The 16,342-nt window shown below is 31.0% G+C and overlaps 1 protein-coding gene across 11 annotated transcripts in view; it reads right to left on the bottom strand.

The window, feature by feature from the left end:
• Arb2a (ARB2 cotranscriptional regulator A) overlaps window positions 1-16,342 on the bottom strand; it is a 460,304-nt gene that overhangs the window by 229,561 nt on the left and 214,401 nt on the right. For all 11 annotated transcript variants that reach the window (XM_076857015.2, XM_076857011.2, XM_076857018.2 and 8 more), the window contains one exon: window positions 8,269-8,487. In XM_076857015.2, coding sequence (XP_076713130.1) covers window positions 8,269-8,487 — 219 coding nt within the window. The remainder of the gene's footprint in view (window positions 1-8,268; window positions 8,488-16,342) is intronic.

Raw genomic sequence — 16,342 nt, 5'->3', positions numbered from 1 at the left:
CTGGTAGAACTCAGCTGAGAATTCATCTGGTTCTGGGCTTTTCTTTATTGGATAGCTTTTAATTGCTACATCAGTCTCACTGCTTAATATTGATCTGTTTAAGGTTTCAATTTATATGCCAATAAACTGGAAAATCTAAAAAAAATCTAAAAAGATACTTGATTATGGTGTACTATCTTCTGAATGTGTTTTGAATGTTTGTCTTGTTAGATATAACAATCCCCTTTTATCACTGACTGTAGGATAAAAGAGTACTTAGCATGAGGCCGCTATATAGTCAGAGGATGTGGCTGGGCACCAGAAAGAACAAGTGATTATAGGGGAGAAATTTCAGTCTTGTCCACTGACCTCCATGAAGTGGAGATCTTCTAAGCTAGTAAACACAGTGATGTACTGCTGGTTGAGCAGCTCACCCAGAGAGGGCACAGAAGCTCTGAATATTCCTAACCACACTCCTTATCCCACACAGCCCTTCTATTTGGTCACTCCTGAGTTGCATCCATAATAAAGTGGTTAACTTAAATATTTTCCTGAGGTCTATGAGTCATTCTAGCAAGTTACTGAACCTTAGGAGAGGGCTGTGGGAATTGCTAATTTATATCTAGTCAGAAGTAAAGGTAGCCACTTAGGATTTGTATGTAACACGTATTTTCAGTGACGCCAGTCTTGAAGGACTGAGCCCTTTAACTTGTGGGGTCTAGCGTTAACTCCAAATAAGCAATGTCAGAGTTTGCATAAATTATTGGATGCTCAGGTGATGTCAGAAATTAGAGAACTGGCTGAGAGTAAATAAAATACCCCAGAAAGGTACAGAAGGTACACAACCAGCAAACTTTAAGAATTGGATGCTTTCTCAATTGATTCTCAACTTGAGAGAAGATATTATTTATTTTCCTAAAGCCTCAAGATTATGTGCCTGATACTGCGTGTGTTTTATCATATATTATCATCATTACATTTTTTTTTTGGCAAAAAGTTCAGGAGTAAGGAATTTAATTTAAGGCAGACCATATTAAATGGAAGAGTTAGAATTCAAACTCAAATCTAACAGACTATACTTTTAATAGCATCTCTACACTCTATCTCTTCCATGGTATGATTCAGAATGTTATTCATACTTTAAAAACAGGAAATAAAAATAGGTACTAACACAATCTGCCTTCAATGTCTGCAACAGGTTTTAAGTTGATTTAGAAAAATATAAATGCCTTAGAATGTAGAAAAATTTACAATAATAAATTTTAAATTAATTATTAAGCTACTAAGTCTTTCTCCAGTTATATATTAAAATAAATTTGGGGTTAAATAGAGAGAAAGAAACGTAAGAGGTAGTTTGACTGGGGTATTCAGTTTCTATGAAAAGTAAAATCCAGTACAAACAGCAGCAGCCCCTGGTGGTCCAAGGGAGAAAAATAGTGTATTTGTGGTTAAGGGGGTGGAAATATGTTTTTTAAAGAATATATGTACATATTTAGCCATTTGACTCAGTTCTCAACCCAACACATTAAAAAACAGATGCTTTAAAAAATGATCTGTTGGCAAGATGCTTGTTAAAATTTTATCAGTTGAAATATTAAAATTCATTATGAATTAATTAACACATTATATAAAAATAAAATGTTTTTGTTTCATCATTTTACAAAGTACTATAACCAGTGGAGGTTAACACTGAGAATTTTTTGTATCTTGATATGTTGCTCAAAAAGAAACTAAATTTATAGGATTACCACTAAATTGATGACATTTTCTGTCTTCACTCTTAAATTCAGTTGGCAGATGTTTTTGAGAACAAAAAATTCCATCTTATTACAAAACATATTAAGCAGGTTTTCCTGCCAGGCATGTCTGACATGATGTTTATTGCCTAGACCAAATCAATCCCCTTAATAAGCATTAATATATGCCAGAAAGTACATTATTTCATAGTTAAGGAAAGTTGCTACATGAAAGAGTAAGTTCTTTGATCTCTCATGCTCTGCTTCTAATGCATCAGAAATGTGCTACATAATCCACTAGTCATTTCTATTTATAATCATTTAGTAAGTAAAATAAAATTAAACTTTACTAATCTTAAAGTTTAAGACTTGTATTTTACATCTGCCTATGTATACTAGATAATTTGTATAAATCAGAAAGGAGGCCAGCTATACTAGATAAAAAAGAAAAAGAAAAATGCTTTTCAAATACAATTCAAATAGTTCAATACATAGTTTATTGGTGATCAAAAAGTTTTAGATTTTGAGATATTTAAGATTTTGGCAGTAAAGATGCTCAATTGGTAAAGTCTGAACAAACATTCCAAAATCTGAAAAACTCCAAAATTTTCAACATTTCTGGTTCCGAGCATTTCAGATAAGGAATACTCCACCTGTACTAGGAAATTAAAAAATGTTTACAGAGATTAAAAAATCATTGTTCATAATACAAATAAGTTGAATTTGGTTGCTAAAAAACAACATTAAAATGACTCCAGGGGCATCAACATGTAAGAGAAGAAGTCCAGAAAAGACAGGATGACATTTATCAGCCCTCACTAATACAGTGACTATACCCAAATCAGAATATTAGAAACATTTCTTTAAAAAAGAAAGCTTTGGTTTATCAGAGCTGGCTGCATCTGAACAATTGCAAAAATTAAAATCAATGCTTAAAAATGAATTAGAAAACTAGGCAACATCAATATATTGCATATTAAAGAATAAGATGTTTGATGGATATCAACAAGCAATCAATTCACAAATATTTGAGAATCTTCAATGTGCAATGCCAGGATTAGCCAAGATTCCTGTTCGGTAAATGTCTTCTCCATATTTGGACTTTTTTTTCCCTATATCCATGTAACTCCTCCCATGCCCATGCCCAGCATCTGTTTTTGCTTCTATTTTCACATGCTAGGTCTAACCTTCTTCTTTACTTCCTACTAGCACCATTCACCATCAAGTATAACCCTAAGAAAGAGATATTCAAATAGCTCCAACCCAAAGTCACGTAGATCAGCATCAAGTCACTTTTGTCCATAGTCTACCTAATGTTTTATAGATTTCTATTAACTGTTTTTTCCTTGAGTTTGCATCATCTTATGATATTTATATAATCCCTTCTTTCCTATGTTGCTAGTCTAGTTGTCTAGATTTCTTCCTTCCAAGAAATTAAATTCTAGTAAATGCATTTAGTATCATTTCCTCACTTCCTGACAATATGCCCTGAATTATTGCAAAAGTGGTTCATGTGTGCTGTCATTAAGGACTGACATCAATTCTAAAATATATAAAGTAAATATACTCAAAGATCTAGAGGATTACAGGGACATCTAGTAGAAAGGATAAATTGGGAGGTCTATCTTCAAATGGCTTCTTTTATTTATTTTTTTTCAGTGTTTTTTTTCCTTTTTCTGAGACTATTGTGAATGAAATTGTTTTCCTAATTTCTTTTCTCAGTGTTTTCCTTATTGGTATATAGAAAAACTATTGATTTCTATATGTTGATTTTATATTTTGCCACCTTCCTGAATTTGTTTATCAGATCTAGAAGTCTTGTAGTGGATCCTTGAAATCCTTCTAAGTTCAGGATGTTATCATCTATAAAAATTAATAATTTGGTTTCTTCCTATTTGCATTCCTTTTATTTTTTTCTCTTGTCTAATTGCTCTGTTAAAACCTCAAGTATTGTATTGAAGAAATGGTGAAAGCAAGACATCCTTGTCTTGCTCCTGATTTCAGAAGAAATGCTCTAAGTTTTCCCCATTCAGTATAGTTTTGTCTTTAGAGGGCTTGTCATTTATGATGCTGAGGCAAGTTCTTTTTATCTCTAGTTTCTTCAGAGTTTTTATCATGAATGGGTGTTGAATTTTAACAAAAGCCTTTTCTGCATATATAGGGATGATCACTTGATTTGTGTCCTTTACAAATTTATGTGATGTATTACATTTATTGCAATAAAGAAGAATAAAGTGATGTCATTTGCAGGAAAATGGAGGGAACTGGAGAACATCATATTAAATTAAACAAGACAGACACAGAATGACAAGTGTTATATGTTGAAGCTAGAGGCGGGAAAAGGTAAAAAGCTATTTCATGACAATAAAAGGGGAGATCTTTAAAGTAGAAGATGGTAGGTAGGATCATAAGATATGAGATCATGGGAGGAGAGAGAAGAACAAGAGGAAGTACTAGGCAGCAAAACTGATAAAATTAGGTTATACGTATGTATGATATGCCACATTAAAACCCACTATTTGGCATAATATATACCAATAAAAAACTTTAAGTAAAAAAATTTCAAAAAACTCAAAATGAAGCTAGCTACTAGGTAATGGAATTATGGATATCTCCAACTGTGTATGTCTTGGCATGTTAGATATTTGTAAACTTCAAAAAGCATCTTTATAGGCGTTAAAAAATAAAACTTACACAAGAAAAGGCAAATTGGTAATATTAAAAAAATTACAAAACAAAAATATAAGATAACTCAAGATAGCTCATGATAAACCCTTCATAAGATAACTAATGATAATTCCATGAGTTTAAGAAAGGATTAGTTTATTGGCTATAGTGAGAGGAAAAAGTGGTATTTCAGCAGGGCACTACAAAATGAAGAAATTGAAAAAAGTTACAGATATCATAAAGCACAAAGCACGAGCAGAGGACAGCGAATGCATAAAAGAGAAAAAGCATTGGGTAAGAATGAAACATTCCATTTTCATCCATGATTTAAGTAGCGATGGTAAAGCTAAAAAGGAAAACAAGATTTCTACTTTTATATATACAGATGAAAATGTATAGACTAGTCAAGGTATCAAATATCAGCATATTGATTACATTAATTCATGAAACTGACTATGGTAATTTTTGGCACGTAATATTGGTCTAATGATTGGGTTGGAGAACAATAATGTAGCGATTTTTGTTTGCTTGCTTCTGTTTGTTTGAATATTTTCTCATAGAAAATCAGGCAGCATTCTTAAATAATAGAGAATGTATAACAAAAAAAAAGGAGTAGTGGTTTGATTTTTAAAACCTGTCTCTACCTCCTTATTTCAATTTACTGTGAAAGCTCCATTCTTTAAGTGTTTGTGAAGATTCTATTCCAGGTTCAGAGGATAAAGTACGGAGCAAAACAGACTAGTACCTGCCCACATGGAACTATGTGACCTTGGGAAAATTACTAACAGTTTTTGACGTATAGTCTCCTCACCTATAAATCTGACTCAATATTAGGGAGAGAATATATGTTACATCTATTAAATGATAGCTGGTCAAAAGTCTATTCAAAGCCAGTCTCAACAAAAATGAGGCACTAAGCAACTCAGTGAGACCTTGTCTCTAAATAAAATACAAAATAAGGCTGGGGGGTGTGGCTCAGTGGTTGAGTGCCCCTGAGTTCAATCCCTGGTATCTCCCCCAAAAAGTATATATAATAATCAGATGTTACTATATTATATCATACTTTTCTCATATATGGTTTAATTTTCATATTTCAGATATATACTTTGTTTTCAACTGATAGAACAATGTAGTAAAGAAGAAAGGGTACAAATATCTTCAGTACTTAGAATCCTAGTTTTAATACTTAGTTCTACCGTTTACTAGCTATGTAATCCTGGACAGACATCCCTGTATCAATTTCCTTAGTTATAAAATAAGGATAAAGTAGATCTGATCTACTTACCTATTAAGATATTGTAAAGAACAGATGACAATTTCAAAATGTAAATGATTAAGAAGTATATAAATAAAACTTAATTTCTCTCTCTCATATACTATACTCTCAGTCTTAAAAAATGTGAACATTGGATACATAAAAATATGTAGAGGAAAGAAGTCTATTTTTGGAATGGATCAAAATCTCCTTAGAATTAATGCACTTCATACAAGATGAACCATTCTTCTCTTTTCCTCTATAGAACCAAGCCTTACTATCTAGAAGTATGTTTGAAGAGTTTCATCATTCCTATGCTATTCTGAACAATCCCAGGAGATTTTAACAGCCAGGATGTTTACATTAAGAAGTACATTTCATTAGCTAAGACTATCATATACAAAGTTGTGTTATCTACATGAGTTTATTTTTATCTTTTAGTGCTTCCAGTGTGAATCTGAACTGATGAGCAAAATACGCTCATAAGAAAGAAAGAAGCATAAAGACATAAAGAAAAGAAATAAAAATGATGGAAGTGTAGAATAGAAAAAAAAGAATTAAAGAAAAAAGGCAAAAGGAAAGAGACGGTTGTTTGTTTGTTTCTTTGTTTTGGGTACTGGGAATTGAACCTAGTGGTGCTTAACCACTGAGCCATATCCACAGCCCTTTTTATTTTTTTATTTTTGAGACAGGGTCTTAGTAAGTTGCTGAGGCCTCACTAAGTTGCTAAGTCTGGCTTTGAACTTGCAATCTTCTTGCGTTAGCCTCCAGAGTCTCTGGGATAACAGGGTTGTACCACAGTGCCTGGTTAAGAGAGCAGGTCTTACTGAAGCAACATAAAAAGACTTTTCCTTTGGTGTTATGAAAAAAAAAACAGATGCAGGGATAAATGAACCAGATGTGAAAAAACAGGATAAAGAAAATTCACATACAAGAGAACAAAAGAAAATAACCAAAGTCACAGTGACATGGTAAAAAGAAAATAGAATGGAAAAAATCTACAGGCAGATATCTGAGATACATTCCTAATCAATCTGTACATATAATAGGCAAGAAATTATTTAAGAAAAAGTAAAAGCCTTAACATACTAAATCGTTTTTTCTTTGCATTTTTACATAGATAAGCTAATACTCTATTTGGTTTGTATGCTTCAAAAACCTTATGAAATTCATCTCTAGAATGTGGGTATCAGAGGCAATTTTTCAAAAAATTTAACTAACTTTACCATAAAATGGACTGAATTACAGAGTAGAAACCTTAGGATAACTGATGGAGGAAAAGGTAACATAATGACCCTGATGGAGTCATAAGCAAGGAAAAGGGTCAATACAGTTACTTTAGAACAAACAGGCTACTTAATGATTCCTAGTACTTGTTTTTGTTTTTCAAATCATTAAATAGTGATGTGACTTTTAAAAGTTTAAATACTGTAGTCTGCTTAACCCTTGTTTATCACATAAAGCATTTTAGGTATTCTTGGTAAGGACACATTTTGGGGAATCATGAAAATTTATATACTACTTTCCCAAATCATTCAGTAAACTGATGACCTATAATCAGATGCCTGAATGCTTGAAACACAATTCCAAAAAGAACAGTGATTGTGCAATGAATTAGAGGTAGGATAAAGAAAATGAAAATTTAGAAGGCAACGTATTTCCTCTTAAAAATAGTATGAAATATTTTACTTATGATCTTTTAAAATAAATGAAAAAGTAACTTAAATTAAGTATTCTGAAATATTGCTACTGTCCTATAATATAATTTGCAAAATGAAAATTTGGCTATCTTTAAATATTTTGAATTCCTTACTTTTGAAGAAAACACCAATTCACTATTTTACTTCACCTACTATCATTTTGATATGCTTTAGTGTTAAACTTCTAGCATCCATAATAAGGGCCTTGAAAGTTACACAAATTTGTCTTATCCATATAAAGCACAGTATGTACATCACGAAGAATATGCCAAAGTGCAAATACAATCGTTTGTGTCCCCTATATTAGATATCCTTGGGCAGCACTGCTATCACAATCTCATGCTGCTACCATTACAAAGTGCAAGGGCTCACTGGGAAGACAAGAGCAAAGGACAAGAGTTCCCTAAACTATTCTAGCTTAAATATTTATTAATATATTAATTACTCTTTTCTCCCTATCTGCCTTCAGAAGTTAGGCTGAGACACTATGGATAGATAGTTGCTCACAGGAAAACAAAGCATTATCTAGTAAAACTTACCACCAATGATGAAGATTGTTTTGTGCAATGCATTATTAATTCAGCCAATAATATGTTTTAGAATGATTAGCCTACATGGAAAACATAATGGCATAATACCTTAAAGAAACAGCATGTTTGGGAGCTGAATTAGAAAGTTTTCTTGCTTCTATATATAAGAACGTTATCACACAAAAGAAATAGCAGAAGAAGCTTATCACACAAAATAAACATCATTTGCAACTTCTGTAAAATGTCACACTAAGAATGTGTTCTGTAATATTAAATAAAAAACAGAAAATATTTCATGTAAGTAGATAACCACGGAGAAGACAAATAACAAAATAACTCACATGAAATAAGATAAAAATAAAATAAAGGAAATAATGAAGGAAAGTAATTCTCTCACTTACTCTTATATACAATTGCATCATTTCTTTTTCTCTTTGGGGGTTACGATACTTCTCATAGAAATCACGTCGTTTCTTTGTTTCTTTAGAGACTTTGTCTTTTCTTTCCCGTTTTTCTGCTGGTTCATCTGAACTATCAGAAGATGACTGTACATGCATCTTCGGCTTTTCTACTTCAATATAGTTTTCATTGGGATTCAGTACTATTACTCCATATCCTTCCTATTTTGAAATGAAAAGTAGCATAATTTAATCTTAGAATCTATTTCAATTCATAAAAAGCTGCTAAAATCTTAGACTAAGTAATTTAATATAGTTGTACATCAACTAAAATATTCCTTCAGGAAAGATTATGGTTTAATTTTTCCAAATTTGAAATTATCATTTGAAATTGTCTTCATTATGTGTGTAAATAAACATATTATCTCTAAGAACAAAAAGACATAATTGTAACATAAAAATAATATATCTTAAATTAAAAGGTAATTTGGATCTCCCAGAACCTCAAAAATGATTGAAATTAATTATTAAACCACAAATATACTTTCAAACCATATTAATATTTACAATAAATGTTTTGAGACAATAACCTTTTGGAAATTAAAGTTTACAATTCATGTTACATTTTCTAGGAGTTTTTTCCTTTGAAATTGCCCTTTAATGAGCACTTTAAATTTGTCCAGACAGTAAAATAAAATCAAACAGTTAACTAAAAAGGAATAAATCTGATGTAACATTCTACTATTTACACATCTAAATTATCAGAAACATAAAATATCTACTTGAGCACCTCAGATTTTATGTACTACTTTTCTCTCAGGAGGACCCACACATCACAAAACAAAATAAACCAATGTCTTACTATAATATATGGAAGCACCTCTTTAACCTGTAAATTTATTTGTTTGTTTGTTTTTCAAACAAACAGATTTTATTAAGAACCAGTACCAGGAAACTACAAGTTAAGTTTCAGAGTTTAAAAATACATTCTATTGAGCTACTCAGGATTTTTTTCAAGCTTGTAAAACATATGTTTGCCTGTCTAATTTATTTCTAGCAAGGAAACATTTTTGCAGTTATAACTAAGAAAACTTTTGATATTTATCTTATATCTGATGGAATAACCTAACCATGAGAAAACAGAGAAGGATAAACAATAACAACTGACAAGCATGTGCAATGCAAATTTTTGAAGCTAGAATATATTTGTCCTTTCCATCCAATTCTGTATTGTGGGTGTTCCAATTATGTCCTTGTAAAATCCCCTAAATTTATACTTAAAAGATGTTATATGTTCTGATAAAAAAACATGTTATAGAAAATTAAGCTTATAAAACCTTCCTGCTTACAAAAACAGCATATTTTTCCAAAACTACAATTATATAATCTTATGTTAAGATTTAACTTTTTGCAGCACCAATCATAAGAAAATGATCCTTACAAAACTTAGAGCAGTATGAATAAGCCAATATTAGCACAGACTCAATTTTCTTATCTTAAAATATGGTATACTTCTGTACTTCATTGGCCTTTTATATAGTTGATTTCACAAACTACTTACAAACTTCATTGGGACTGTTTCAATTTTCACCCCAATCATATGATATTAGTGCCACAAAAACCATGACTAGTTTGGAAGTTTCAAATCACTAAGGTGACAAGACTGTAAATTAAGATATAGCCATCTTATATATTAAAAACTATATAATGATACATACCAAAATGATTTACAAATACATTCTTCTGCAGATGTTAAAAAAACTTTTGAGATAATGCCTCTTTCAGGAAGGGTTTATAAAATGCTTTACAAATTTATTAAATGAAACAATTTTCATGAAAGCACAACAGTTTTTTTATTTTTATTTTCTTAGCTGGCAAGTCAAAAGTTTTACCAACAAAAGATATTTTATGCGTTCCTGCTTTATTCTAATCTGTATAGCTAATTCAAAAGTCTTGTAATTCATTGTAATCACTGTCAGGTAGACAGATTGTCATTTGGTGATTTTCAACAGTTGGACACACTTGACTAGTTATTAAAATCACATTTGAAGGAAGTTCCTACCACTCTCTTCCTTGTGCCTCTTACCACTTTTCACGCCCCTCTCAAATTTCAGCTATAACTTCTCCTCCCACCAAAAGCAAGTTAAAGAACACTGTTGCACTCTGCTAAACAGGGTGAAATAGAGGCATTCAGTACACTGTCTCTGGTGTAGGGAACATAGTCAAAAAAGGTCACCACAGGCCAAAAAGAAAATTGCCTCCTTACTAGATTCTGTACCGTGAGTAAGTGGTCTCCTGTCATGTTTCTTCCCTGCCTTCTCTGAGTGGATTGAACTTTAAACACACACACACACACACACACACACACACACACACACACACACAGTCTCTCATATTAAGACATGTCAAAGTTAGCAAGCTCCAAATAGAATCTTATATAGAGATGAAAATAATGCTATACTATAGTCTAATGATAATATGAAAAATTACAAACTCAAAGAAATAAAGTGGGACTTTAATTAATAAGCATCATCTTTGCAGTATGAATGACTTTCAGACAAAAGACAACTCTTTGAACAAGGTTTTAATACTAGAATTATAAGACAATTATCCCAATTTATAATTTAAATATTAGAAATAATATTTTCATAATATATGCTTATTTAAGGAGTTTTTTACTTCAAATTTAGAGACCATAGACTGAAAAACTATTGTACCTATTTGATTTTTAAATAGTCTCTGAAATTTGATGTGTCCTATTTAAGTAAATATAAAAAATAAACACACATAAATCATCAAAGAAGTAGTATTTGTCTAAGTTATTGATTATGTAACTGAAAATTACATGACTCATTTGTTCAATTTTATAAAGACATAATGTCAATTTTTCACTGAGGCATCAACAGAAGAAAAATGATTCTATTTTTAAACCACCACTATATAAATCAATTAAAGAATTTTTTCATTTAAATTTCAACAGTGAATGCTTCTCTTTATACATCTAAATTATTTAGAGAATATTTTATCCTTTAGAGACTTCGAACTGCCAGCTTGATTAAAGTAACAACTGAAAAACAGGAATACTTTTTGCAGAAATAAGAGTTGGTTCTTAATATTTTTATTGAGAATTTAATTGCCATTCTGTAAAAAGCTACCATTTTCATCTAAGATTTTACTGATAAATTAATTGATGTGATATTCACAGAGATTATTCACAACCACTTTACAATGAATGGGAGAAAGCAAGTGCAGCAAAATAAACTATCCTACCTCAATTCTCTAATCACAGATACACAGTAAAACTTCCTTCTTTTCTCAAGTCATATACCGTGTCTAAAAAACCCTTTATATAAGCTACAATGGTTTTTGCAATGTCAACTAATATATGGAAACTACACAGGCAAAAGAAATTAGATAAAGCAGAAACAAAATATCAGTAGTTAAATTTAACTGTTTTAAATAGAACGCAATATCTTTAAAAATCGGAATACATATCATTGTTAAAATTCTGTTTTCAATAATTCTATCAGTACACAACGAAATAAGTAAAAAGGCGGCTAATGTGACCTTTATCCATAGTTTTTAAAAATTATTATAAAATCAGGCATCCAGTATATTAGAAAATACTTAGGCATTTCTACTCCATTAAAAAAGGCTCCATAACTTGGGCTTAGAATCTTAAACATTTTATACTGAAGTTTCCCTTTTATATTTAATTATTTTGTAAACATGCTAAATTTCTCATGAAATTTATATTTTGTCTTGGTAAAGATAACAGAAAAGGTTTTTCTGAGTATCTGAAATGATAAAGCTGATTATCTAACATCTTACAGTTAAATAAATAAAACTCTGGCATCTTTTATAATGATCTACTCAAATTCTAATATCTAACATTTCAAGTGACAAAGCATACATCAAATTGTTAATTTAGGTTTCATCATACAGTTTAGCAGAAGATCAGGAAGGTGATCAAGAGGAAAGACATTAGTAAAAGTAAGGTTTATCATCTCATTCCATTTTCTATACTTTGTAACTATAACTAGTTTCATTTTCAAACCTGTGTTTATAGGGTCTTAACTATGGTATCTTAATCAGAAACCCTCAAAAGTTCATTGCTAGATGTGGCATTTTATTCAGTACTTGTGATTTAAATAAAATACACAGGCCTCTAGGCCTTCTTTAATATACTATAAATGTACTTACTAATAAATTATACTTCATTTACAGTTCAGTCAAATGTTGGGTCAGATTAGAGAAGTCTTGCAGACAGGTAAGGCCAAACACAAAGAACCAAAAGAAGAAATACTGCTAGACACATCAAATAGGTATAGAAATACTTAACAAGAATACTTTGTAAAAAATATAAAATGTTAAAATACTTGACCAAAAGCAGAATGTACTTTTGACCATAAATGATACCTTGGGAAAACTAAAGATTATCCAAATTAATTTCCCAATTATAAGAAGAATGGAAAATAAGGAAAAATCTAAATCTTTTTAAATCTCTTGTGATTGGCTAAATAAAAATCTGATGAAAGTACTGAACTCTGCATATTAACCTGCCAATACAGCAAGCTACATGTGATCAGAGAGGTCAGAGGACACAGTAGAATTCTTTGACCTACAAAACTATCCATTTTGGCCATCAAACAAAGGTCTCTAAGAGATCATTTTATACAGAGTTATCAATCATATTTTTTCAAGTTCAGCATCCTTTCTGCTTAATTTGAAAGAAAATAGGTGCTTATCCTTCAGGGAAATGAAACTCAAAGTGTTTTATCTATAAACTACCTCTACTCATGGTTAAAATGGATAAACCACTGTCCATTCATCTTTTCTGAAAGATGTATGTATGTATAATACACCTTGTTCACAAGAAGGTATGTATATGTCACTGTTGCAACATCCTAGGTGCAACAGTGAGATGAGGTCATGACAACCAATCAGAAGTCACTAGTGAAGCGTTAAAGTAAACATAGCTGTTGGAGCTGTAGCTCTGCTTGAAAAATGCCCCCTCCATTATTTCAGCAATTTTCTCAAGACGTGACCTGGGACTGAAATGCCTGAAATGTCATCTGACTCTGTTTTGTGCTTCTCAAAATGCATTTAAGAAACAGCACCCTACTAATATTTTACAAAATGTTCATCAGGACCATACTTCAACTGGCAGCTTCCTGAATTCTAATGCTGTGTTCTATAAAAATACCATAATATGAATCAACATATATTGTCCCAGTTAAGTTTCCAACTTTAAATAGCTCATCAAGTTAGTCACTAAAAGAAAACATGCCACAAAAAGTTTTCAGAGGACCACCTGTTGTCTATTATTTTTACATAGCACTTACTCATAAATCATAACACAGGGTAATTAATCAAGCTGTCAAAGAGAAGGTCAAAGGTTATATGGTAGAGTCAGAAGGTCATGCATGGGCTGATAGAGGTCAGGGTCACACTGCATTCCTCATTATCAAGTTGGGATGAGAGACGGCCCAAGCAAACAAAAGTGAAAGCAGATGGAGAAGTGAGTGGATAAAAAGAGAAAGAGAGAGAGAGAGAGAGAAAGAGAGAGAGAGAGAGAAAGAAAATTTCACAAACAAAAAGAAAAGTGAAAGAAGACTGTCAGCTGCCTTCAAATAGAGAGTAGAAAAGAAATACACTGAAATGTGCTCAAAGGAGCTCAAGAACATAAAGAAACTACAGTTTTATTAATTAAATAAATTGAATATAACTCTTCTTGGCCATTTTATTTATGCATATTATGCAAAATCGGAAACTACATGTTTGCCATCTCTATACCTTTTATAGCTAGTGTGCTCAATATTAATTAAGGTAAGGCAAAGAGATCCAAAGATGAAGTATGATTTACAAAAACAAAAAACAAAACCACTTATAATAAGAGTTTTCCTCCTTTCATATTGTTTCAGGATTACAACACAGATTTCTTGAATATGATACAAAAATATCCACAAACATAAATGCATCATAAAAGTCCTTTTGAATAACAAAACAGTTATAAAATATTCTATTATTACGCTGGCCTGAATTAGATGCAGAATACTGTGCAAAATTAGCTGTCACCCTTTGCTCAAAATCTTTGTTAATCTCATTTTGAATGTTTGCAGCTTTATCAACACATGCATCAATGTCAGCTCCTTGGTTACTGAACCGCTGTAGTTGGAAGAAGATATAATTAAAATGTTTTGGCACAGAAAAGGTGAAATTGTATCTTCCCTTGTTCCCTTAGGAGTCTGTAAAACATGAAGGATATATTGACAAACATACACCCTTGTCTCCAGTTCTGACATCGCAGGTCATCCAAGTGCTATTTATTTTAAAACATTCACTTTGTACTTACCCATAATATCACCTGCTGTATTTCTAACTTCTTCTAAGATTTGGAACACTATGTTTCTTAAACTTTACAAATTTATCTCAGAATTATCAATGACTTATTTGTAGAAGCATTCTATAAATTCACAATAGAACTATAAAATAAATACAATTAGCATTCATTATCATGGATGGGAATATGATTGAAAATTATAGCTTCATGAGATTTTTCATATTTTTTGCTTTTCATTTTTATAGGATGATTCAAAAAGACACCCATATATTTATCCATTAAAGTAAAAAGTAACAAGTTGTAACTAGTGCCCAGTCAATGGCAGATCAAAATCCCTAAATGGATCTACAGAACGGTACAAACACATCTTTTTATTACATGATCCTATGCACAATCAGATGTCTAGAGTTATCTTATGAACTTTACTGTTTTGTATGTTAGTTATGTCTTTATGTTTTAGAGTGCTGAATAAAATCCAATGTTCTCCTTTCTATTAAAATTTGTCATGAAATTATATAAATATCATAGCTATCAAACTCTTCCAGAAGGTGCAAGGTGTTTCAAACCTTTTCACTCTGATCCAATTATATATCATATAAACATGTGATATATAAGTTACTGGTAAAACCTGTTACCAATTATTGAACATAAATAACTCTATCTTAAAACATGTCACCTTTCTATTTCTTGTTTCTTTCAATTAAAATATCATATTTCAAAATATTTTTGTTGTTTTTTCAATAATATATCAATGCTTTGATTGTGGTCATAGAGTCCACTTGTAAGAATGAGAACATAATAAAGGATTCCAACTATTCAATGAGTTAATAATTCATTAATCACTGATTTCAGATAATAAATATTTAATAAGCAGCTACTATCTTCCAAACTTTCTGTTAGGTATAATTAAAAGTATAGGGGGACATAATACTAAAGAGTTACTTCTCATTTAAAAAATTTCCATTTAGTAGAACATTCCAAATCAAAATCAAGAATAAATCCTTAAAATGTCTATATGAAGCTATTTTATTTTTTAAGAGAGGAATATGAGAAGAAAAAAAAGGAGAAAGGCATAATGATATAATTTCTAAAACTCATATTGCCTAATTTTCAAGGCTGAATAACCCAAAATGGTAAGCTATGATTTTAATTGTGTTACTAGTATTTAAACTTATTGCATAGCAAAGAAAATGTACTGTTTGGGGATATGTGTTTGTGTGTATGCATGTCACATTGTACACATTCAGATATTTTAACAAATAACAGCATTTAATGATGTAAGAGAAAAGTTTCTATACATATCTACTTCCTAACAAACAGGTGCAACTGAGTACAGCTATGAATTTCCCTTCCCACAGTGACCTATGTCAGAAGACCTTCTCATACTTCTTCTGCTAAATAATTTAATTACTTATGAGTTATGGTTTCTTTGTAACCTTTTAAATGAGTAGCTCATTAAAATGCAAAAATATGCAAAACATGATGTCACTGGGTCAAACAGCTGTGTTGGTAAAATTATGGCTGTGAATGTCCCCAAGAACATGAAAATATTAATAATTTATATTGCTCATTAGATGGCAAAAACTCTTTAAACAGATTTAGAGACAGATTAATTTTATAATCACAAAATGCTATACTACCTCATAGTAACAAATCTTTTCACCATCTGTGACCCTTTGGTATATAAAAAACATATAAAAATTCATAATGACTTAAAATTTTGCATCATAATAT

The sequence above is a fragment of the Callospermophilus lateralis genome, chromosome 5, assembly GCF_048772815.1.
Source record: "Callospermophilus lateralis isolate mCalLat2 chromosome 5, mCalLat2.hap1, whole genome shotgun sequence".
Classification (NCBI taxonomy): domain Eukaryota; kingdom Metazoa; phylum Chordata; class Mammalia; order Rodentia; family Sciuridae; genus Callospermophilus; species Callospermophilus lateralis.
Note: the sequence above shows the minus strand (reverse complement) of the source record. Positions and strands in the feature narration are given on the sequence as shown.